Source organism: Barbus barbus (assembly GCF_936440315.1).
Source record: "Barbus barbus genome assembly, chromosome: 41".
NCBI lineage: Eukaryota > Metazoa > Chordata > Actinopteri > Cypriniformes > Cyprinidae > Barbus > Barbus barbus.
In genome coordinates, this window is record NC_136719.1 from 7,909,707 (window position 1) to 7,933,891 (window position 24,185).

General features: G+C 36.3%; 1 protein-coding gene across 1 annotated transcript; it reads left to right on the forward strand.

Moving 5' to 3' along the window:
* Positions 1-6,111: 6,111 nt before the first annotated feature.
* Positions 6,112-23,607, forward strand: LOC306860445 (phosphatase and actin regulator 3-like). The gene is made up of 11 exons (XM_079402169.1): positions 6,112-6,440; positions 10,032-10,187; positions 11,065-11,277; positions 11,360-11,579; positions 11,717-11,859; positions 12,080-12,233; positions 19,255-19,310; positions 20,270-20,331; positions 22,340-22,480; positions 22,742-22,818; positions 23,077-23,607. The coding sequence occupies exons 1-11, from the start codon at positions 6,284-6,286 to the stop codon at positions 23,090-23,092; spliced, it is 1,395 nt and encodes a 464-aa protein (XP_079258295.1). The 5' UTR covers positions 6,112-6,283; the 3' UTR covers positions 23,093-23,607.
* The last annotated feature ends 578 nt before the right edge of the window (positions 23,608-24,185 follow it).

Sequence of the window (24,185 nt, forward strand, 5' to 3'; positions counted from 1 at the left end):
TGCTTGTATTTTCATATTGATATTATAGACTAATATGTGTCTGGTTATTTGGTCTGGTCATTTAGTGAAAATGTACACAAACGTCTTTTATAATGTTGAATTCTTTTGAGTATACATGAGTCATACGTGCTTTTATTGGTCAGTTTGGTTGATCAAAAGCATATGATTTTACCCTGTGTCTCTCTCTGACCAACTGACTGAACCATTATAAATTATATTTTTCTTTCTCTTAGATCTGTTAAAAGCAGGACCAACTGAAACGTACCTCCTCTACCGCTTCCTCTTGTCTGAAAGTTGATCTCCATGTGTTGGTGTATGCAATAATTTTGAATTCTTCTTTTTTCCAATGTAGTATACTTTTTTCTAGAGAATATACAGTACATGCAAGATGTAATTTTATACCCAATTATCTGAATCTCGGCACCGTTTTGATTGTAATTTGATTGTAGAGTAACAATTGAGCTATTTTTATTTTGAGAGCATATGATTAATAAATTAGTTACAAAAGTACAAATGTATTGTTCAAAAGCTTTGAGGCAGTCAGATTGTAAGAAATTAATACTTTTGTTCATCAAGGATGCATTAAATTGACCAAAAGGGAAAGTAAAGGCTTTTACATTTTAATATATACATTTACATTTAGTCATTTGGCAGACGCTTTTATCCAAAGCGACTTACAATTGGGGAATACAAAAAGCGATTCATCTTGAAGAGGCAATCAGACAGAGGAAGTGCTCGTAACACCAAGTCTCAGTCATTGTTCAAATAAGTACAAGCTAGTAAGGGAGGGAGAGAAAGATAGAGGGAAAGAGTGAGTTTTTTTGTTTTTGAGTTTAGGATGAAGTCAAGTACTGCCGAAAGAGATGAGTTTTCAGTTGTTGCTTGAAGATTGCCAGGGATCCAGCGTTCCGGATAGGGGTGGGAAGATTATTCCACCAGCCAGGAATGGTGAACGAGAATGTTCTGGAGAGTGATTTTGAGCCTCTCTGTGATGGTACCACAAGGCATCGCTCACTAGCAGATCTCAGACTTCTGGAGGGGATGTAGGTTCGTAATAGTGAGTGGAAGTAGGAGGGTGCAGAGCCTGTGGTAGTTCTGTACGCAAGCATCAGTGTCTTGAACTTGATGCGAGCTGCCAATGGTAGCCAGTGCAAGAGATGAAGAGAGGTGTAACATGCGCTCTTTTGGGCTCGTTGAAGATCAGGCTGCATTCTGAATCATTTGTAGAGGTTTGATTGTGTTTGATGGCAGCAATCAAATGCTATTATATTCATCAATCCTGAAATCCACAAAAATATATTAAGCAGCACAACTGTTTTTAACATTGATAATAATACATTTTCTTGAGCAGCAAATCAGCATACTAGAATGATTTCTGAAGGATCATGCTGAGAATTCTGCTTTGATCACAGGAATAAATTACATTTTAAAATATATTAAAATAGAAAACAGTTAATTTTTTTAATTGTAATAATATTTTACAATATTACTGTTTTAACTGTAATTTGATCAGATGAATGCAGCTTCGGTGAGCAAAAGAGCGTTCTTTCAAAATAATTTAAAAAGTTGTACTGACCCGAATCTTTTCAACAGTAGTGTGTTTGTATAAATAGCATAAGCCAAAGAAAATGGCCCTGCACACAGATCAAATACCTAATTCCCATAATAAAAGAACAAGAACATTCAGATCTGATTTCTGATATAGGGCCTCTTTATGCAACAGAATATTTTGTCTGTTTACACTGGCTATAAAAAAAACTAAACTGGTTTCAGACCCCACCCCCCACCCCCCAACCCAATCACTTACAATGAGGCCCACGTTCATGTATCTGCTATGATTGCATCTTTAGTCTGCTGTCATTGATGAACTGAATAATATTCTCAATCTCTCACTTTCATCTCTGGGGTGACATTACAATAACAAGCTCTTAGTATCTATCTACTGCAGACAAATGGGTTTTGCCCACTGCCTGTTTATATGGTCAGCATCTCCACAACAAGCCTCAGAGGACAGACCGTAAGTAACTCCATTATATTTACATACATTTACTTAAAGCCTCTCCCAATGCCAAAAAGCTTTATTAAATAAGGCATCCATCACATCTGAGTGTAGAGGTTAAAACTGAATTTCAGCTTTGTTTGATATAAAAGGTTTATACTCTCCTGAGTGTTTTGCCTGAGCTGGAGATGTATATATTAAAACCGTATTAAGGATGTTCTTGGGAATGTCATAGACAATTAAATTTTTTTTTATGCATAATTCCTCTTATAAATATATATTTAATCAAGAATGGCACTGATACACAGTATGTTGCTATCAAGGCTTCTAAGGGGTAATTAAATGTAATAAATCATGTAAAAATGAATCATCTTTTTTTGGAAAATTAAACTACATTTTATAAAAACTGGTCAATTTCAACGAGTGAAGAACAAATTTATACTCATATGCATTACATATTATGTATGTCATCGTCTTTGACAGAAAGCATGTTGAAGCTGCTGAGTAATACATCTCATACTACCGTGTATTGTGCATGTTACTTCTTGACAGACAGTGATGCTGTGACGTTCAAATGATGTGGATTTAAAAACAGATTGTAAGGGAATAATTATTTATTTCTTAGTATTCAGTGAAGTGACTGATGCCCATAAGTGTGTTATGTTGATGTTTTTACTTCCAACCGACAACCGGCATAAGTTTCTGACAGACATGATGACATGCATAAGGATTGAACTGTTTGATTTTTGGGTATTATAAGACATGCTGGAGATGTTCAAAATGCTTGTTGCGTACTTCATTATGCTTATTTTACTGAGAAAATGAATAGGAATCAAACAAGTTTATCGTAAGCACATATTAGTGTCAGGTGTAAAGGGGCCGCAGACCAAAGCAGTGTAGATTTGCTGACAAAGCTATAAGCAGTATTTGCCAATCTGCAGTGTTAAAAAGGTACTGTACTCTCTCTCAGTCTCTTTGTTGTCGGGGTTTGTTAATCAAACAGATATCCATCTCTTTAAAACCAATGTTTGAAGTGTTTTGTAATGAGCTGTGACAGAGATAAACGCCTTTGATAAAAAGGATATGAACTTCTAAAGCAGCCCAAATCAAACCAGGCAGGATTACTTAACATGATCTCCCTTTTTATTTATTTATCATCTTTCTGGTACCGGGATGCATTCTTCCACAATGGTAGAGCCTGGATCTAAGACTGCTTCAACACTAACGTCTTAAAAATATATACAGCAGTGTTTTTCTAGTATCGCTGATTTACTATTATAGTTTTTGTTAATATTTTTGGAATTAGATTTTTTAAAATATTTTCGCTATAATTTTTTTTTTTTTTGTGTGTGTGTGTTTTTGTCATTTTGAATAGCCCCCCCCCCCCCCCCTAAATATGTCTATTTAGTTTTTATTTATTAGTTTTAGTTTTTTTTAATTGTAGTTCTAAACAAAAATTAGAAATGTTGCCTTGGCCATTAGCTCAAATAAAATAAGTTTCAGTTCTTTTATGTTTATTATATATATATATATATATATATATATATATATATACACAGCACTGTATCAAGATTACTGTCACAAAAAAGTGGGTGTGTTCTGCTCTTTATTGTATTGTACTGTCTATCCTGTATTATATTATAATGCTTATAGTATTAATACACCCTGTGTGCAAGATATATATGTCCATTCGGTCAATGGGAGTCTTATATCGGTGGTTTTGGCAGGAAATTGGCAGGTGTTTTTGAGATATTGGTAACGTGGGCATCTGTGGCACACAGCCAGCATGCAGGCCTATGTGCTGACTGGCTCTCTGTTCATAAAACGCTGTGCTTTGCTCTTCTGTCGCTTACTTCATGAATAACAGCACAGATATTCATTCAAATATTATCAGATTTACTGAATTATATTTACTACTCTCCTGCTTTCATAACCTTTCATGCTCTTTAATAACTTGTATGGTGTAACCGATCAACGTCCGCTGTTACTGCACCCACCGATATGTTAATATTAGCTTCTAATATTTCATAAATTAGCATTTTTATTCTGTTTTCCATTTCAGCAGATTGTCCAGCGCGACACCAGCCCCTTATAACGCACCTCCCTGCATTGAAGAAAGGGCTAGTGTGCTTGATATTATATGTTATGAAAGGCTAGGCCCTGATTGGCTGCTTGAGGTCTTCTGCAAGCGCTTCCGTATAGCAACAGACCCCCGTTCCCCCCTCCCCTGCCCGTTTCCCCGTCCTCCCTTTCGTAAGACAGTGGCAGCCCCTCATACGGCGCTCGGATTCTGCCTCCGAGGGGGCCGCTGCATCTGGAGGAGCAGTAACCATAGTAACAGCTAGGCTTTGCTGACCCTGGCTTTGCTGACTCGCCGCACAGTTTTTAGGCTTGACCTGGATTCCATATACCACTGGTTACTTGGGCAGAGACGCTCAGTCGATTGACCCGCTTCTTTTCTTGTATGGTCAATGATCAGAAGACCTCCGTGCATGTGGCGTGGTGTGGCGCCTCTGGGTTTGTGACGGCACTCTCTCAATGCCCCTGCCCACACTACACTATTTCAGTAACAGAATGTTTCGCAGAGCATTGACTCATTTGCTCTATGAATGGAGCTTTTCCTGCATGTGAATATTTAAAAGGATTAGGTCTAGCCTGCTGAAGGATATGATGCTGCTGTGGGTGTTGTAGAGGCTTTGTATGGTAAAATATGTAATTGTTCTTTCACGATAAACCTCCGCTGACTTATTCTCAGCTGCATGGTTGGGTGTGTTCATGTAGGCAGATGTATTTGGGATAACATCTGCTTTAGCTCAAAACTAAAAGACTATAATAGGAAATTTGTGTAGAAAAATAATAGAAAGGTTCTAAGAGGTACATGCTTTGTAATTGCCTTTATTTGAGTAGGAAATGATGTAATTTCTGGTCAATTTTCCCTGATGAGAGAAACTGCAAATTTTAAATCTGTACATAAGCATATAAATAGCTTCATAGCTAACATACATGAACTAAAACCACAAAACAAAACAGAAAAACTACTTAACCAAATCATTAGCTCAATCATTAGCTCATTATTCAAATATGAATGTTTATGAAAATATGTAATTTATCGTATCATGACGGTATGTCACTATTTAAAATTAATAATGTTGTCAAGCAATTACATATATAATGAGTTTTCCTAATGTTGTAATAAAATATGACCAACCTGCACTAATTAACTACCCACAATTTACCCATAAAAAAATAATAAATAAATAAATAAATAAAATCCATATATCCATATATAATAAAATCCACCATTAAGGACTGCGGCCTGGGTCCTGTCCGGCTCCGCCTACTCCAGCCTCCGTCTTGGCTCCTACCTCCGTCCATGCCTCCGTGGTCCCTGTCAAGGCCGTCCAAGCCCTCAGTCCCGCCATGGCCACCGGACCCCCCTGACCCACCCTGTAGACCTCCTTTGCCCCGGTCCTGTACGGGCCTCCAGCCCCCCCCCTCCCGGGTAGTACTGTTGCGGCGCGGGACGCGCCTTCCGGGAGGGGGGAGTAATGTTATATGTCTGGACTTTAGTTTTGTACTTTTCTGGTTTTTCTGTCTGTTCCTGCGTTTCCTTATTTGGTTTTAGTTCCCAGCTTGTTTAATCAGTTACCTCATCAAGTCCTTATTAGTTAATCCCCGTCACCTGTGTGTTGCCTTAGTTACAGCCTATTTAAAGTCCCCGTTCTGTTCAGTCCCTGTCGGTTATTGTTAATGTTACTAGTTCCTACTTTATGTTATTAAACCTGTCGTGTTTTGATATTCCTGTCTGCCTGTCTCTTGTTCTGCCTGCCTGGAGGAATCGTAACCGTTAATAATAGGCATGTTAATAAGCAACTAGTTAATAGTGAGTATTGGTCCCTATACAAAGGTGTTACCAATAAAATAAAAATTCTTCTAAAGAATTAACAAGTATTTAAAGTGCTTCTAAAGATGATAAAAAACTAAACATTCAAAATTGATTCAGTGGGGTCTTTAAAGTTCACATGCCTTTCTCCATAGGTTGATTAGCGTGTCACCGTCTGTTTTATAATCTGCTTTGAGCAGAATGGGCTTTAGACTAATAAATCCACTGAAACATGGCCCCAATCAGATTAGGTGCTTTTCTAAATGAAGCAGCCAGTTGCAGTCTTATGGACCTACCCTGAGTCTCTGTATAAATGTTCGAAATCAGTATCATCTGTCGCACCAATGGATGTCACTGCTAGATGCTGACGGTTCCTGTCTGTCTTTTGTGTTACAGATGTGATGGAGCAGCAGAAGGTGCTGCGCTCCAGCTGTTTGGTGAGTGCAGTCCACACCCCTCCCATCCGGCGCCACAGCAAGCTGGCCACGCTGGGGCGCATTTTCAGGCCGTGGAAATGGAGGAAAAAGAAAAACGAGAAGCTGAAGCAGAGCTCTACAGGTAAGACAAGCTGGTCTTTGTTGCTATTTTATTTTAATTTAATCTTTTTTTGAGGGTTGAGTAATGTAAAAGTACCTTTTATAAAGAAAAGTAATAAAAATATAGCTTTCTTTCCAATGCATAACAAAGACAATCAACAGAGATGTATAAACTATTGCAAGACATTATTCAATGATGTGAGGTGTCATAAAATAGTGTAATAAAAGTGGAAAACAAATATGTGGGTGGCTTTGAGTGATATGTAAATCTTTAATAGCTAATTTTAAAGGGGTCATATGACGTTGCTAAAAATAACATTATTTTGTGTATTTGGTGTAATGCAATGTGTTTATGTGGTTTAAGGTTCAAAAAACACATTATTTTCCACATAATGGAATTCCTCCGCCTTTCTGAAATGCATTGATTTTTACAAAGCTCATTGTTCTGAGAAGCGAGGTGTGCTCTGATTGGCCAGCTATCCAACGCATTGTGAAACGACAAATAACAAGCGCTACACTACACTCCTCAAACCTCACGTTTGAATAGTCAGTGGCAAATTCTTTAAATATGAAAACATACTTACAGGCTGTGAGTCAGAAGCACCAGACTGTCCTTGCAAAGTTGGAATTACCCCACTTTATAGAAACAGCCTTTATGCACAGCTGGCATTGTAGGCTACTCCCAGGTTCAGGAAATAGTTCTCCGTAAAATTCGCTGTACACACTCTGATATTTGGGTTGAACTGTTCTGGAACAGTGTTGTAAATACAACGTAACCACTGATTTCTAGTTGTGTCCTCTTTGTGAAACAAAGTACTTTCGCTTTCACAACGAAACACAGGGTCCCCAGGACATGGTGCCGACGGCAACAACAATACTACTGCGAGAATAGAAATCACGCCCTCTTTCTTTGTGTAAACATTTGGGCGGTGTTATGCAAATCTTCGCACACAGTGACGTAGACGTGGGGGCGTGTTTAAATGAGCCATTTTAGAAGGGCGTGGATGAGTCTTAACTTTTATAAAGAATATCTCTTTGGCTTTGAGACCATTTGAGAATTTTGAACACTGTTGAATATTTAACAAATCTCAAAATGAATGTTGTCAATCTTTAACAAATCTTAAAAAAAAAAAAAGTTTACGTTCAGCATGCGCGCTGTCAACTGAACGTAAACAATGCTGATTACGTTGATTACGTTCTGGGGTACTCTCCAAAATGGCGGAAGACAGTAACTCAGGGAGAAGAATTGTTGAATAAATTATGTTATTATTGTTTTCTTTGCACACAGAAAGTATTCTCATAGCTTCGTAAAATTACAGTTGAACCCCTGATGTCACATGGACTATTTTACCGATATCCTTGCTACGTTTCTGTGCGTTGTTCGTGATAATATCCTTGCTGTCTATGGAGGGTCAGAGAGTTCTCAGATTCCATCAAAAATATCTTAATTTGTGTTCCGAAGATGAACAAAGGTCTTAAGGGTTTGGAACGTCATGAAGTGATTGACAGAATTTTCATTTTTGGGTGAACTATTCCTTTTAACTAATATCTATAGAGACATTAACTTAGCTTGGGCTAAAAGAAAGAGGACCTAAAACAGAGCCCTGGGGGATACCGCAGTTAACAGGAGTGCTAGAGGATGGAGAAACTTCTGTTTGTCATTGAAGGGCCAAACCAGAGGAGATTTTCCAGTGTCAGTGATGCCAACATCTAAATGACAGAATCCAATAAAGACTTGAGGTCCAGAAGGAGTTGAATATTAAGCACCCCTGATTCAGCAGATAGTAGGAGGTCAATTATGGCCCTGCATAGAGCTGTCCCTGCTACTGTATATAAATGACAATATTCTGCCTGGTAAGGCTTTTACAGAATGTAAGACACTTTGTGTGGTAGTTGAGAGGCAACAGCTCTGTTTAGCAGACGTTTGTGATAGGTCTGTAATTATTTAACACAGAAGGACCAACGTTTCCTGAGAATTAGGGTGTCGGCAGGAGGTTTTAGTTCTAATGGAACAGTGCCAGAGGCAAGAGATCTGTTAATCAAGCGTGAAATGAGTGTACTGATAGCAGACAGCTTTAGAAACAGTTTAGTTACATAATGAGACAATATCATCATCATCCAGTTGAGGTTAGCAGAGGAAGTGATACACAAATAATAGTAGATGCATGCAGAGAATGAGGGAGGATTACTAGACATCTGATGGTGTTAAGATTGGGAATGAGAAGGCAAAGTCAATCCTGTGTCGACAAACAGCAGAGGTGTCACCATTTTTGGAGTGGTAAACCAGTGGCTTTTCACTACTTTATTCTTCTTTCAAAGTGATAGTTAAACCCAAAATTTAAATTATGTCATCATTTAAGGCCTGTTCACACCAAGGACGATAACTATAAAGATAACGATAAAGATATTGTTCTAAAATTGTTCTCAATATTAAAGAATAGCAGAGTCCACACCACAGCTATAACAATCCAGCTGATGAATGATAACAACATAACATTGACACCCAATGAGAATCAATCCTGCTATAACGAGCTCAAGAATTTAAAGTGGTAGATGAGTACGTTTAGAATAAACCGACGATATCGTCCGCTGGTGTGGACGCTAATATAGTTATCTTTATAGTGGTCTTTATAGTTATCGTTGTTATTGTGATTAGGCCTTCACTCATCCTTGTGTCATTTTGTACTGTATGACTGTGCTTCTCCTGTGGAATATAAATCATGATATTCTGAAGAATTGTTTTTTGTCCATACAGTGAAAGCCAGTGAGGTCCAGTGTTGTTCCAGACCCCACTGACTCTCATTTATGAACTATTTTTAGAATATTTTCTTTTGTCATACAGAAAGTCAAAGATTTGGAATGACAAGAGGATGAGTAAACGCTCTAAGATGTGAGAGTCTAATGTTACATTTCAAAATTAACATTTATGGAGACCCAGGTTCAAATCTACCAATCCAAAATACAAATTAATTAATCAACATCAATTTTTGTTGTATACTTGTATTTAATAACGCATCTTTGGCATTTTGTAAAAATGGTAAAAATGGCAGGTGTTTCTAGATCTGTTATTGGACCCTTTCATTTAAAGTAAAGTTGCAACTACACTCAAAAATATTTGTGTATGACTGATATACATATGAATCACTTTTATTAGTTTATGTTAAAACTACGTGATCCATAAGGATGGAAATGTTACAGTACATGCAATTCAAATACATAAATCTTATATTTAGGCCTGTGTAAACTTTAACATGACTCTAAACTCTGACAGGGCATTTTCCCTGTCTGTATAACACTTCAGCCAACAGCAGCCATACATGAACCCCTAGCATTTAATTTAGAATTAACAACCAGAAACCAAGAGCCAGAGGTTTATAATTTGCAGAATGTATAGCTGTTCACTTTCTAGCCCCCCCATGGAGATCTCAAATAACATCCCCAAATGACCAAATCACAAACACCTACCCACATCATGTCAGCCGGAAGATGGCACAGATGGAGCTACGTGAGTGTGTGTGAAGGAAACCGGTCGTGCGTACATATATGTTGCGTAACTTATGTTGACGAATGTTTATGAGTAAAGCAATCTAATGCATTGTTCCTCTATGTGCAGATGTGGCCTTGGCCTGTGGACTTCACTCTCCAGACCCCAGCTCTCCCATCCAGGGCATCTCCGATGCTGAGATCCGGCTGCCTGGCTCTCAGGGGCCCATTCTCAGCATCAGTAGCATGGAGTACCTCAGCTCAGAGCAAGACAATCTCCCTACCGGTGAGTGCTCTTTATCATTTTTATATATAATTAATTCATTTGATCAAAAATTCTGTAATTACAGTAATACTGTGAAATATTATTACAAATATTTAAAATAACTGTCATTCGAGTATATTTCAAAATGTAATTTATTTTTACATGGCAAAGCTGAATTTTCAGCAGCCATGTTGAAATCATTCTAATATGCTAATATTGCTGCTCAAGAAACATTTCTTATCATTATCAATGTTAAACACATTTATTTCTGTGGGTATAATTTTTGTGGAAACCATGTTGCAATACCATTCAAAGGTTTGGGGTAAGTATTTAAAATATTATTAAATAAAAATAACACTTCGTGTTCAACAAGGACACATTAAATTGATTCTGTTTCAAATAAATGCTGTTCTTTTGAACTATTCATATTCAACAATTATAGTGTCCACAATAATATTAAGCAGCAAAAATGGTTTTTAGCATTGATAGTAAGAACAATTATTAACAATTGAATGATGAATTGAATAGAATGATTTCTGAAGGATCAAGTGACACTGAAGACTGGAGTAATGATGCTGAAAATTCAGCTTTGCCATTACTGGAATAAATACAATTTTTAAAACATATTCAAATAGAAAATAATAAAGTGTACTTTGCAGCCTTGGTGAGCATATAAGACGTAATAAAAACAACAACAATGTAATTTATTTAAAAAAAAAAGTTTGGGGCGGGCCTAACTGTTTGACCGACTAATAGACTATAGGGGGAGTGGTCGGGAAACCTGTCTGGAATCATTCATTATTTTTTGAAAATATAATCCTTTTAAAATATACAGCATTACTGATCCTTTAATTCCGTTCCTAATCATTTAAACTGTGATTTTTTTGTTTCCTATCAGTGGTAGATTCTGTACAGGACAATGAAACAACGGAAGAGCCAAATTCAAATGAGGAAGAGGAGGAGGACGAGGAGGCGGTTCCCTCTGTAAATGAGAATGAAGATGTTGAGGAAGACGAAGAAGACAGAGAGGAAGATGAGGAGGATGAACTGCAGGAACAGTCTCCTCCAAGCAGCCACAGCAATCTCGCTTCCCATCTAAGCACGGAGGAAGGTATGCTCATTTTCACAATGAAACCGAGATAAAATTATTAGATAATATTGCAGTTTACGAATGCATTTTCTTGTTTCCGCAGACCCAGGTAAAGTCGTCATCGTATCAGTGCCTCATTCAAACTCTTTTCTCCAAAAAGAACTGCCTAGAGTCCCTGACGGCCCCAGTCCTGTGGTTTTAAGAGGGCCTTTTTCTAATTCCGTGGGGTCTCCGCATATAGGTAGCATACACCCGCCATTGCCCCCTAGCTGTATAATAGAAGAACTGCACCGAGCACTGGCAACAAAGCTCAGGCAGGAGAGGTGAGGGTGTTAGACCTATATTATTGCTCAGTTCCAAAAGGATTTTTTTTTGTTGTTGAAAATTTAAGAAGTATTTTCTGTAAAGTTATTACTAATGTAGCACATTACAGTGTGTCTCATTCCTTTTCTTTCTTTAGCATTGAACGAGAGCCAAGTCGAGATGGTGAGAGCAGAAAGGAAGCAGAGGAAAACAAGGAAAATGTTCGACAGGACCACTGCTTCACTGACGCTTCAGGAATTATCTACGATATTGACGGCTGGAACGCGTCTGTAATTTCTGGTGGGTTTACCGCATAACTAAGTTGTCATCAGATAATGCAATGATTTGTTATAGCTAGATGATCAGCTAGAATTTGTGTTTGCCATTATATTGTCATTGTATCATGTTGCATTGTAAAAGTAGCAAGAGAGATCTATCATTGGTCATTTTTGTCTGGAAATCTGGAGTACTTTAGGTTGTTCTGTCAGTAAATTATGAATTGTATGGCAAACGTGTGCAGGCACATTGCCAAAGAGGATGAGGAAGGAGCTGCTGTCTGTGAAGCTTCGGAATCGTCCCAGCAAACAGGAGCTGGAGGACAGGAATATATTTCCTGCACGAAGCGACCAGGAGAGACAGGAGATCCGTCAACAGATTGAAATGAAGCTTGCTAAGTAAGTCATACATATATGTTGACTGTACTGTATATGTACGTTTATCAAATATTACACTGCCCTCTTCAGGATTCTTTTGGAAATACATGAAAATGTCATCTTCAGGAGACTGCTTAATAATTTTTTACCAAACAAATCAGTTTTAATCAACTGTCAACCTTAATTCTAATATTCATTTAGCTACTAATTTTTATCTATTAATTACACAGGGAAGTTTAGCGCTCGAGTTGAGTCATATGCAGTGTCGTCTGTTACGGACAGCAAATCAGTTTACCTATATCACATAAGGATTAGATGGACAAGTGCATCTGATGTAAAGTACATAGTAGAAACTGGGATTACAGTTGATTGAGGATTGGAGTTAATCTGAGTGAATAAATCCACTACAGCTTTCATTCGATTATATTTGATTACATCACCTGCATTTCAGTTCAGTACGTGGTGCACTGCTAATATTTGTGGAGGAGAAACTTCTACAGGCTTCAACAATTATACACTAATATGTTTTTGTTTTGTTTTGCTGTGTTCTTTTGCACAGTTTTGAGTTTTCTTTCGCTTTGTGTTTTCTTTTGCTCTGCTGAAATGTGTTGTTTTGCTTTGTTTTATTTTTGCTTTGTGTTTTGTTGTGCTTGATTGTGTTGTGTTTTGTTGTGCTTGATTGTGTTGTGTTTTGTTGTGCTTGGCTTTGTGTTTTGTTTTGCTTTGGTTTCTTAGCATTGTGATTTGTTTGTTTAGCTTTGTTGTATTTTGTTTTGCTTTGGTTGGTTGCGTTGCATTTTGATTAGTTTTTAAAATTTATTTTTGCTTTGCTGTGTTTGCTTGTTTCTTGTAGTTTGATTTTGCTTTGCATTGTTTGTTTTGCTTTGTGGTTTATTTTGCTTTGCTGTGTTGTGCTCTCTGGTTTTGTGTTACATTTGGTTGGTTTTGTGGTTTGTTTTACTGTGTTGTGTTTTGCTTTTTAATGCATATTTACATTTTCAGAATGGCATTTCAAATCTCAGCCGTTAGAACCTCAGCAAACATAAACTGTGACATCTACTACTTCAGCCTTCTGATAGAAGCAATGTAGTGTCTGATCTTTACAACCAGGTGTTAGGGGAAAAACAGCTGAGGAAGGCCAGCAGTGCCTCGTGCAATTACAGATCTTGTCAGGATAAGTCTTAGGTAATCAACTGTGGTATTTGTCACCTTTGAGAACAGCCCTTTTAGAAGAAACACTGATTATGTCCAGGTTAATTCAGGCTTTAAGAGAGCTTTGCTCAGAGTGACAGACACGAGGTGCTAAAATGTTATGAGCAACAATGGTAAGCGGCCATCCTAAGTTATGTAATGTGAGAACCATGAGTGGTTTGTAACAAAGATGTGATTCAGATAAGGATTTAAGGAGAAAGCAGACAGTGTTGACGCAGGTGTTTACATTTAATTAACTTCAGGCACAGCAACACATTCTACAGATTCATACATATGATGCACACTGAATAAATGACTTTTAAGTGTGAAAGAGTTCTGAACGCTTAATAAGTCATAGGCTATTTGCATTCAGGGACTAAATAAACCAAAATAATTGTTGTACTTTTAAGGATTTTGGAGTCACATGTGAATAACTGTGTGTGTTAGATGCTTATATATTTTCCATGAGAGTGGGGTCCTGTTAGAACTTCTAATTGGAATCATAGGGTTCACGGTGTGTGTTATACTCTGTAAATTGCTACACTTAGTGTTGGAAGTTTGGTTAAATTTGGCAAAGCTGAAAATGCAGCCAATGTTTTCCCAAGAAACAATGTTGATTATTTTACATATCACACAGAATTCATAAAGTATTATAAATCTGTATATATATATATATATATATATATATATATATAAAATCTGTATTATACTGTAGTGCTTATAATTGTTATTAAAAATGATATTCATTTTCTTCATGAGGGAAATACATTTTTAACATCATATTTTATCATTTCCAAATCATTTAAATTTTAAACTTCAGAGACAAAGCTTGATAATCTATTGTTGAACCCATCTCTTTGGATTAATTGAATTTATTTTTTTAAATAATCATGTTTAATAGCTGAATTTGTGGTGAAAAATTACCATTATCCACGATGATGTATATGTTGTGTTAAATTCCACCAATCACAGTCACAGCGAGCAAATCATGCTAAAAGAGATGTTTAGCTCTGTGCATTCCTATGAGCACCCCAAATAACATAACCGAGTCAGTCTCCATACACTCTCAGTATGCTTAAATATTTGTATATATATGCATATGTTGCAATAAACTTAAAATACATTATTTTATATATACAACCTACAATGTTAAAATGAATAGTTTTATATTTCTCTATTGTTTTTAAGTCAATTAATGTCATTCACATTGCTTCATGGGACTGTAGTTCTTTCCCTTACTGAAGCCGTTACACAGCCTTGTACATTTGTCTTTTTGTCCAATGTTCAAATACTGTTGTGCTTTTAATAAAAGTTTGCTGTGATTCTCCTCAGCTGATTGGTTCAGTTCATGACTCATAATGCTTTAACAAAGAATTATATTAAATACCTATGGACAAATTAATGAAAAAAATACTTCCAGAACCAGAAGCACTACTGCACTCTGTTGCATTACATGTGTAAATCTTAAAACTGTAATTGCAGATTAAATTAAAGAGAGTTCGCTTTCACCACTTTTTCCAACACACTTAAGTACACTTTTAAAAAGTGCATGTCAAAACTATTTTGCTTTAAAATATATTTTAAATCATGTTTTAATAATATTTTTTCATGCTTTAAAGAAGTACACTTATTTTGATGTGTTGACTAAAATATTCAAGCACATGTAAAACACTGGATCATAATTTTAACTGAAGTGTATTATTTAATATTACATTTTAAATATACTAAATTGCAACATTTATAATTTATAATATATTTGAATGCATAGCATACAAGTTTCATTAGAACTGACATAAATTATGTCAGTAAATAAACATGCACTTTAACTATATTTCAAAGACAATAGGCATAATTATGAAATCATATTTAAAATGTACTTAAATCCTACATAAATGGTTCAAAAAGCATGTACAGTATTAAGACAGTGAATTCAGGTTCAAGTCTGACAGTGATAGTCAGCGTAAATGGGTGCCGTCCACTTGATCTAGGCCAGCGGTGAAGTGTGACGGTCAATGCACCTGCAGGCCAAGTCAAGTCAATATTATTTGTATAGTGCTTTTAACAATGCAATCTCCTGCCCACAGTTGATTTTGATATTCTAGGTATTATCAAATGGCCAGAGTTTTGAGATCGCAGCAGACGTGAAGGACTATAATGTGATAAGAGCTCACTCAAATACTGAGGTGCCAAACCATTCAGGGCTTTATAGGTAATTAGCAAGATCTTAAAATATATACGATGTTTAATAGGGAGCCAGTGCAGTGTTGACAGAACCGGGCTAATGTGGTCATACTTTCTGGTTCTAGTAAGAACTCTAGCTGCTGCATTTTGAACCAGCTGGAGTTTGTTTAATAAACGTACAGAGCAACCACCCAATAAAGCATTACAATAATCTAACCTTGAGGTCATGAATGCATGAATTAATGTTTCTGGATTTGACATTTAGAGCATAGGTTGTAATTTAGATATATTTTTAAGATGGAAAAATGCAGTTTTACAAATGCTAGAAACATGTTTTTCGAAGGAAAGATTGCTATCAAAAAGTATAGGTTCCTAACTGATGACGAAGAATTTACAGAGCAGCCATCAAGTATTAGACAGTGATCTAGGTTATTACATGCAAAAGTTTTTGGTCCAATAATTAACACCTCTGTTTTTTTCAGAATTTAGCAGTAAGAAATTGCTAGTCATCCAGTTTTTGATATCAACTATACATTCCGTTAGTTTTGCAAATAGGTAAGTTTCATCAGGTCGTGAAGAAATATAGAGCTGGGTATCATCAGCATAACAGTGAAAGCTAACACCATGTTTCCTAATGATATCTGCTAAGGGTAACATGTAAAGCGTGAAAAGTAAGGGGCCAAGTACTTAGCCTTGAGGTACTCCATACTGCACTTGTGATTGGTATGATACCTCTACATTTACTTACACAAATTGATGGCGGTCAGATAAGTACGATTTGAACCATGCCAGTGCACTTCCTCTAATGCCAACATAATTTTCTAGTCTATTTAAAAGAATGTTGTGAGAGATACAACCACGATCAGATGATAAAAGCAGGTCGCTTGCAACTCTAATGAGAGCAGTCTCAGTACTATGATATGGTCTAAAACCTGACTGGAAATCCTCACACATATATAATTTTTCTCTAAGTAGGAGCATAGTTGTGATGATATTACCTTTTCTAATATCTTTGACAGAAAAGGGAGATTCAAGATGAGTTAATAATATTCAGAAGAGGATCTATTACTTCTGGAAGCACCTCTTTTAGGAGCTTAGATGGAACAGGGTCTAAAATACAGGTTGTTGGTTTAGTTGATTTAACAAGTTTATACAATTCTTCATTTCCAGTAGAAGAGAATGAGTGGAATTGTTCCTCAGGGGACCTATAGTGCTCTATCTGATGTGATACTGTGGCTGACAGCTGCATGGTTACAATTTTATCTCTAATAGTTTCGATCTTGGAAGTAAAGTAGTTCATAAAGTCATTACTGCTGTGCTGCTGGGTAATGTCTGCACCTTATATTTTTAGTTAATTTAGCCACTGTATTAAATAAATACTTGGGGTTGTGTTTGTTTTCTTCTAAAAGAGACGTAAAGTAAGCAGATCTAGCAGCTTTTAATGCTTTTCTGTAGGATAGGGTACTTTCCCGCCAAGCAATACGAAATACCTCTAATTTAGTTTTTCTCCAGCTGCGCTCCATTTTCCGGGCTGCTCTCTTTAGGGCCCGAGTGTGCTCATTATACCAAGGTGTTGGACTCTTTTCCTTAATCTTCCTTAAACGAAAAGGAGCAACCGTATCTAAAGTGCTAGAAAAGTGAGAGTCAATAGTTTCTGTTACATCATCAAGTTGTTTTGAGCTATTGGATATGCTGAGGAATTGAGATAAGTCAGGAAGATTATTTATAAAGTAGTCTTTTGTGGTAGAAGTCATGTCATGACCTTCCTATCTTTGGTTTGCCGTGCTCTATTCCACCACCGAATAAAGACACGGCTGGAGCTATTTTTAGAGCTCAGATGGGTGAATAATGGATGCTAGTGCATGTTCCCCTCCTCCATCTCTACCTCCACCCTGCACGCCATAGTGAATACCAAATACGGCCGTACTTTACTGTAGCATTCATAGCAGCTTCTCCTAATTGATGGAAAGATGTTTGGATAAAGTGCACTCCCATCCGTCCATTAATTAAACTGGTCAGATTAATGACCGGTGCATAATGCAGACCAATGACACGAGCTTCCAGCATTGCTCGGGTAGATTTCTTTGTTTCAGTATTCACAGGGAAGCTACTGTTGCTAGGCAACTTGTGATACAGGTCAATAATACCCAGGCAGCTTCCAAAGGGGCTTTGGGAGTAGTTCTCCATTTCAGTCCATGAAATATTAACGCTGCCACATCTGCTGGAATCCTGTCTTACTCGTCTTATATGAGTGACAGCAGCATTGCAATGGCTGGAATGCAAAATAATGTTGTTAAATGTCCTATAATTAATCAGATCTCAATATATAGCTTTGCACAGTGAAGTATTTCAAATGAATAGTGCATTTGGAAGAAGCCATACAGCAATTTTCCATGAAACGACATGCAATTTTTTTGCAATTTTACAGTCTAAAGCAAATCATAGTCATTCCAGTTATATATGTGACCCTGGACCACAAAATCACAAGTATAGCATGGGTATTTGTAGCAATAGCCAAGAATACATTGTATGGATTTTTCTTTTATGCCCAAAATCATTAAGATATTAAGTAAAGATCATGTTCCATGAAGATATTTGATAAATTTCCTACCTTAAATATATCAAAACATAATTTTTGATTTGTAATATGCATTGCTAAGAACTTCATTTGGACAACTTTCTCAATATTTAGATTTTTTTGCACCGTCAGATTCCAGATTTTCAAATAGTTGTATCTCGGCCAAATATTGTCCAATCCTAACAAACCATACATCAATGGGAAGGTTATTTATTCAGCTTTCAAAATGGACCCTTATGACGTTCTGTGTTCCTTGGTCACATATGTATTATAAAATACCAAAATTAATATAACACAAACTTTATTTATTTATTTAAAAACTAGCAGACCTTTACATACAATGTGCTCTGGTTTTATGTGTTGATATTATTTGACTAATATTGTATATCGAACATAATAATGTTTTAGTGAGACGAAGCAATAGTTGTAATTATAATTTGTAATAAATATAATAATTTATAATATATAACTTAGCAATTAATGATGTAATGACACAAAACATCACATAATTTATTAAATTAACTTATAATTTGTGCCATTGCTTTCCAGTCTCTTCCTGGAAGATTGGATTTTACTGGCTTTTAATTAGGGATATAAAAATATTAAGAGGGTTAAAAAGTAAGATTAGTGTAAAAGGGTAAAGAAAAATTGTAAATTGATTGCCAATTAAAATGATATTCCCAGTGGAACATTTTAGTTAGAGAAAGGGAAAAATAAACACCTGGAATATCACATTAAAATGTTTTAAATTTAAATTGAATTGCCAGAATTGAATGTGTATTACATGGCAACATCCACTCAAGCCAAAGTATCTGTAGCCTGTAAAAAAAACACACAACAAGCAGCACGAGCTCATGTGCACCGAGGGAGCGCACTTTCTCACTCATTCGAGTCTCATCAGCGCCGCATTTAGTTGGTGTTTATTTAGCAAAGGTGCTCAAAACCCCAGCGATTTGCATCCAGATGCGGAGTAATAGCTATCAGGCTGAACACAAAGGACGGAGAGACTTTGAGCGTCCCCTCAGGATCTCCCTCAGCCGCTTCAGCGCGGGACAGCATGGTTCAAAACATTATTCTCATCTTTCTCCGCAGGAGACTCAGTCAACGGCCGGCCGTTGAAGAGCTGGAGGGCAGAAATATTTTGAAACGTGAGTATTACGCAATAAAAATGTTCAAAATCCACAGGAATGTAAATAATGTATGTATCAACAATTGTTGTTTGTGAATAATAATAATCATTATGTTATTAATGAATATTAACAACAAGTAATACCACTATTGCTATTTCATTGTAATAATAATAGCATTTGTTAAATAGATATATTTTATTGTTGTTGTTGTATTATATGGACATCAGTAATAATAATAACTATAATACAATTAGTATTATTTTATAAATATATTTATATGTTATATATATTTATAAAAATATTAAATATCATATTTTTATTATTTAAATTGATCAACACCAAATTTGGTCGGTGAAATCTAAAGCCCTTTGTATATGTGTATTATTAATAACTAATAACATGAATAACAATTGAAATATTAAGTAATTTTGAATATTGTTTCTGATATTCCACAGTTATAATATCACTATTGCTTCTTCATTGTAATAACATTTATATTTTTAAATAAATAAACATTCTTAAGTAATTTTATAAGTGAAAGTGCAAGTGTTTTTATCATATCTTTGAATTAAATGTTTTATTATTAATAATGATACATTTTAAATAAAAAATTAAATGTTAGAATCTATCTGCATATACATGCATATCAATACTACTACTAATAATATAATATTAAATAATAAAGTGATAATTTTTTTTATCATAACTTTAATCAGAACTTAAATTAAATGTTTTATTAATTAAAAGTTTTGGTGGCTGTTAAGATGAAAATGTAATCAATTACTTCAGGCAAAATTCTTAAATGTGCTAACATGCTTTTTGAAGTCTTCCATTGCCTTGTAGTGCACAAAATCACTACAGACTCTTATCAAGCATATGACTGTAATCTCTGTCAGAAATGATGCATTGCTCAAGCAGGTCTGTTGAGTGACCCTGTGACTGATCAGCCTCACCGAGTCTCTCTTTGGCTCTTTCAGAGAGGAACGATCAGACGGAGCAGGAGGAAAGAAGAGAGATCAAACAGAGACTGAACAGAAAGGTAAACAAGCTCTCTTCAGGTTCATTTCACTTGCAGCATGCTTTATTTTTCTGATCTGTGTATAAACGGTGGTCACTGAATATAAGGAAGTTGTTGGTCTGTAAAATGACACTTTTGACTGCTGCTGCTAATATTACTACTTGCAATAAGACATTATAAAACACTGTCTAAAGCTGAATAAAGATGATTTTGTGGACTAATAATGTTCAGAATGAGCTGCATCAGATTGAAGGAACCTCTGTTAAAGTACACTATTAAAAGATGAGCAGAAACATGCCAGAAATTAAAGCAGGACCTCAATGCTTGGGATTTTTAACAGCATGTCTGCAATGACCAATAATAATAATTATTATATTCTGCAGTCATAGTTTTTTGGCTCTTTTTTTCCCCAGTGTACAATTAATCACATTATTTAAATTTGATCTTACAATGGTGGTGTGATATATAGGGGAAAAAGGCCTAAAAGAAAATACGCATCTAAAGAATAAAACTGAATGTATTACATGTTCGTTATTATTATGATATTTGGAGTCATATTGTATTTTTTTTTTGCTTATTTTTTCCAATGTGCAATTAATTGCAGACAAAATTAAAAATGATTGTTGTTATTATTATTAATTGATGACGATGATAATAACAGCAACACCATTAATAATAATAAAATAACAATAACAGCAGCAACAATAATAACAATTATTATTATTATAATATTTTGGAGTCAGTTTTATTGGTGTATTTTTCAGTGTGCAATTAATTACTAATTAATACACTTAGCATGAATCACTATGGTTTGTCTACATAATTTTATTTTTGTAAAAAAAAAAAAAAAAATCTGCAATTTACCTCAAAACGGAGGTGTGACGTGTAGAAGAAAAATGAACATCTAAATAATAAAACTGAATGATTTATGTTTTGGAATCATATTGTTTTTTTGGCTCATTTTTTCAGTGTGCTTTAAAGTGCCCCTATTATGGATGTTTGAAAATGACCTTTCATGCAGTGTGTAACACAGCTCTAAGTGAATGAAAACATCCTGCAAAGTTTTGAATCTGAAAGTGTACCGTGTATAAAGTTATTGTCTCTCAAAAGAAACTCTGAATCATTGAAACGAGTCGTATTAAGCCGTTGACATCAAAATGAAACATTAGCATATTGCCCGTCCACTAGATGCCGCTGTTGGAACGTTAAATATAGCTGTTTCCCCCAGTAGCCCCTCACTGCAGAACAAAGATTCAGGGGGCGGGGTTGGATCTACATCTAGGGGGTGGAGATTGGTAGGTTTTGGGGTGGAGATGGGTGGGCATAGGGATCAGGGGTGGAGACGGGTAGGTTCAGGTAAATGTAAGGTGGGAGGAGTTGGATCTAGATCCAACCACACCCCCTGGATCTCGTGTTCTGCAGTGAGGACCATCTCGTTTCCCCAGTAACACACAAAGCAGCACTGTGCTCTAATCGGAACAATCACCGCAGATTAGCGTCACACAAAGGAGGGGTTTGGAAAAATAAATCGTTGAGCGAATCGTTTGGGAGTCGTTGAGCAAATAAGGTAAAAAATAAATGCATATTATAAGAAAATGAAAGTGTTTTTTGACCTTGCATGCATGTCAACCTGTTGTTGGGGACTCCCAAAAACAAAATATGAACTTTTCATAACTCATTATAGGGGCACTTTAAATTACACACTGTTGTTGCTTTTTTTTGTTGATGCTAAAAACAACAATAATAGTAGAACAACGACAACAATAAAAATTATTATATATTTCATTATAATTATATCATTATATATATATATATATATAAAGAATGAAATTGAGTATGATGATAAAAAAGCATGTTAAGGATCGTCTTTAGGCATACCGTCCCTGTCACCAGAACAACCAGTGGATTTCATTGGTCAATAGCGATTCCAGTCCTATTCCTAGTCCTGAAAAGCATTACTTGCAACATTAGACCTGTATCTCATAACTTTTGCAGCCCCACTAACAGCATCATTTTGTTCCCCTCACAGCTCAACCAGAGGCCGACAGTCGATGAACTAAGAGAAAGAAAGATTCTGATCCGCTTCAGTGACTACGTGGAGGTGGCCAAAGCCCAGGACTACGACAGGAGAGCTGACAAACCCTGGACAAGACTGTCTGCAGCTGACAAGGTACGAGACCAAGAGCTGACCTCAGCAAATCTTTGCACCACACCTATGGTCAGTCTTTAACTCAGTAAGAGCACACAGAGGCAAATGGGCTTTGCTTTATTCTCAGTGGTTCTCTCAAGGTTTCTAAACCCAATATATTTGTGAAGCAATCTAATTTGTGTCAGTAGTGTGCTTGCTCTCGCCACATGACTCGGTTGACTCATTATGGAGTGCACGTCACTTGAGGATGCGCTTAAGTGGCTTTTATTTGCGATTCCACAGGCAGCCATCCGTAAAGAGCTAAACGAGTTCAAAAGCACCGAGATGGAGGTCCATGCTTCGAGCAAACACCTAACGAGGTCAGTATGCGTGTATGTGCCTGCGCTATTTTTAGATCCACAAAATCCAAAATGACAGGGACATAAAAATCACGAATGGTGTCAGCTTGACAAGAGTGGTTTTTTGGATAACATGTTCCTCTCAACACAATCATGACATTAATGGCCATTAGAGCTCTCATGTATGATCTTACTAAAAATAACTGATTGATGCAATCCAATCATATCGTGGTTGTGATTGCGAAAGTCACCTTTGTTGATTTCTCTCCTCTCGATCAGGTTTCACAGGCCCTAAGAGGGGGTTTTCTTCTGTGAAGAAAATGCTGAGAGCGGCGTTCGTGTTAAAATCCTGGAGGTGCCTCTTCCAGAGCCGTGGCTTCGTCCACGGGATTCCCTTATTCTTCCAGCGCCCTGGGCTGAGTGGCGTGTGGTTGCGGTTAGCGCTGGAGGCTGCGTCTCCACCGCGGGCGGCCACAGGAGAAACCTGAAGGACATCTGCGGATACATTTAACCCGAGGCTGACGGAGTGGAGCGGCAGAGGACTTTTTGATGTTTTTATGACTGGACTGAATTTCAGTGACTGCTAAGAAAAGAGAATCAGTTCTGGGTAAATGTTTGTGTACATGTAACCAGCTCCACTCTGAAAAAATAAGTAAAAAGAAAAAAAAAAATACTTGAGGGTTAATAAGCCTGCTATAAATGAATTTCATATTTACTGTACAAAAGTCAGTTTGAACAGGGTTGTTCATGTCATCACTTGAAAAAACAACAACTTTGTAAGCACTACTTGTCTTCAAAATACAATTTTGGAAATACTTCTGTGTTGTTTTTTTTTTATATATACACACACTACAGTTCAAATGTTTAGGGCTTTTAATGTTTTTTTGAAAAGTCTCTTATGCTCACCGAGGCTGCATTTAGTTCATCAAAAATAATATGTTGAAATAAAGCTGAATTTTCAGCATCGCTATACTCACATGATCCTTCAGAAATCAGACTAATATGATCATTTTTTGTGGGAACTGTTCAAAAGAACAGCATTTATTTTAAAAGAAATTATGATAAATTCTTTAGTTTCACTTTTGATCAATTCAATGCATCCTTGCTAAGTTTTCTTTTTTAAGAACTAATAATAATAAAAACAAAAAACACTGACCCCAAACTTTTGTACAATAGTGTGTGTATTAATAGATAATACTGCAGGACATCTGTCTCACTATCTCAGCCATGAAACTAGTAAATAGTGTGAGTTTCCTCCTCTCTAACTCCCATCTATTTAGCCTTTTCCATTTACAGATGACACTAATTAAATAACAAAAATGCATCAAGTCACTCAATCTGATCTTAATCTCTGAGAGCCTTCAACTGCAAGTAAAAAGGATTAAAAA

Coding starts and splice junctions, on each gene's coding strand:
- LOC306860445 (XM_079402169.1), top strand. CDS start 6,284: ATGGAGCAGCAGAAGGTGCTGCGCTCCAGCTGTTTGGTGAGTGCAGTC. Junction 11,278..11,359: donor CCATCTAAGCACGGAGGAAG/GTATGCTCATTT, acceptor TTGTTTCCGCAG/ACCCAGGTAAAGTCGTCATC. Junction 22,481..22,741: donor GACTGTCTGCAGCTGACAAG/GTACGAGACCAA, acceptor GCGATTCCACAG/GCAGCCATCCGTAAAGAGCT.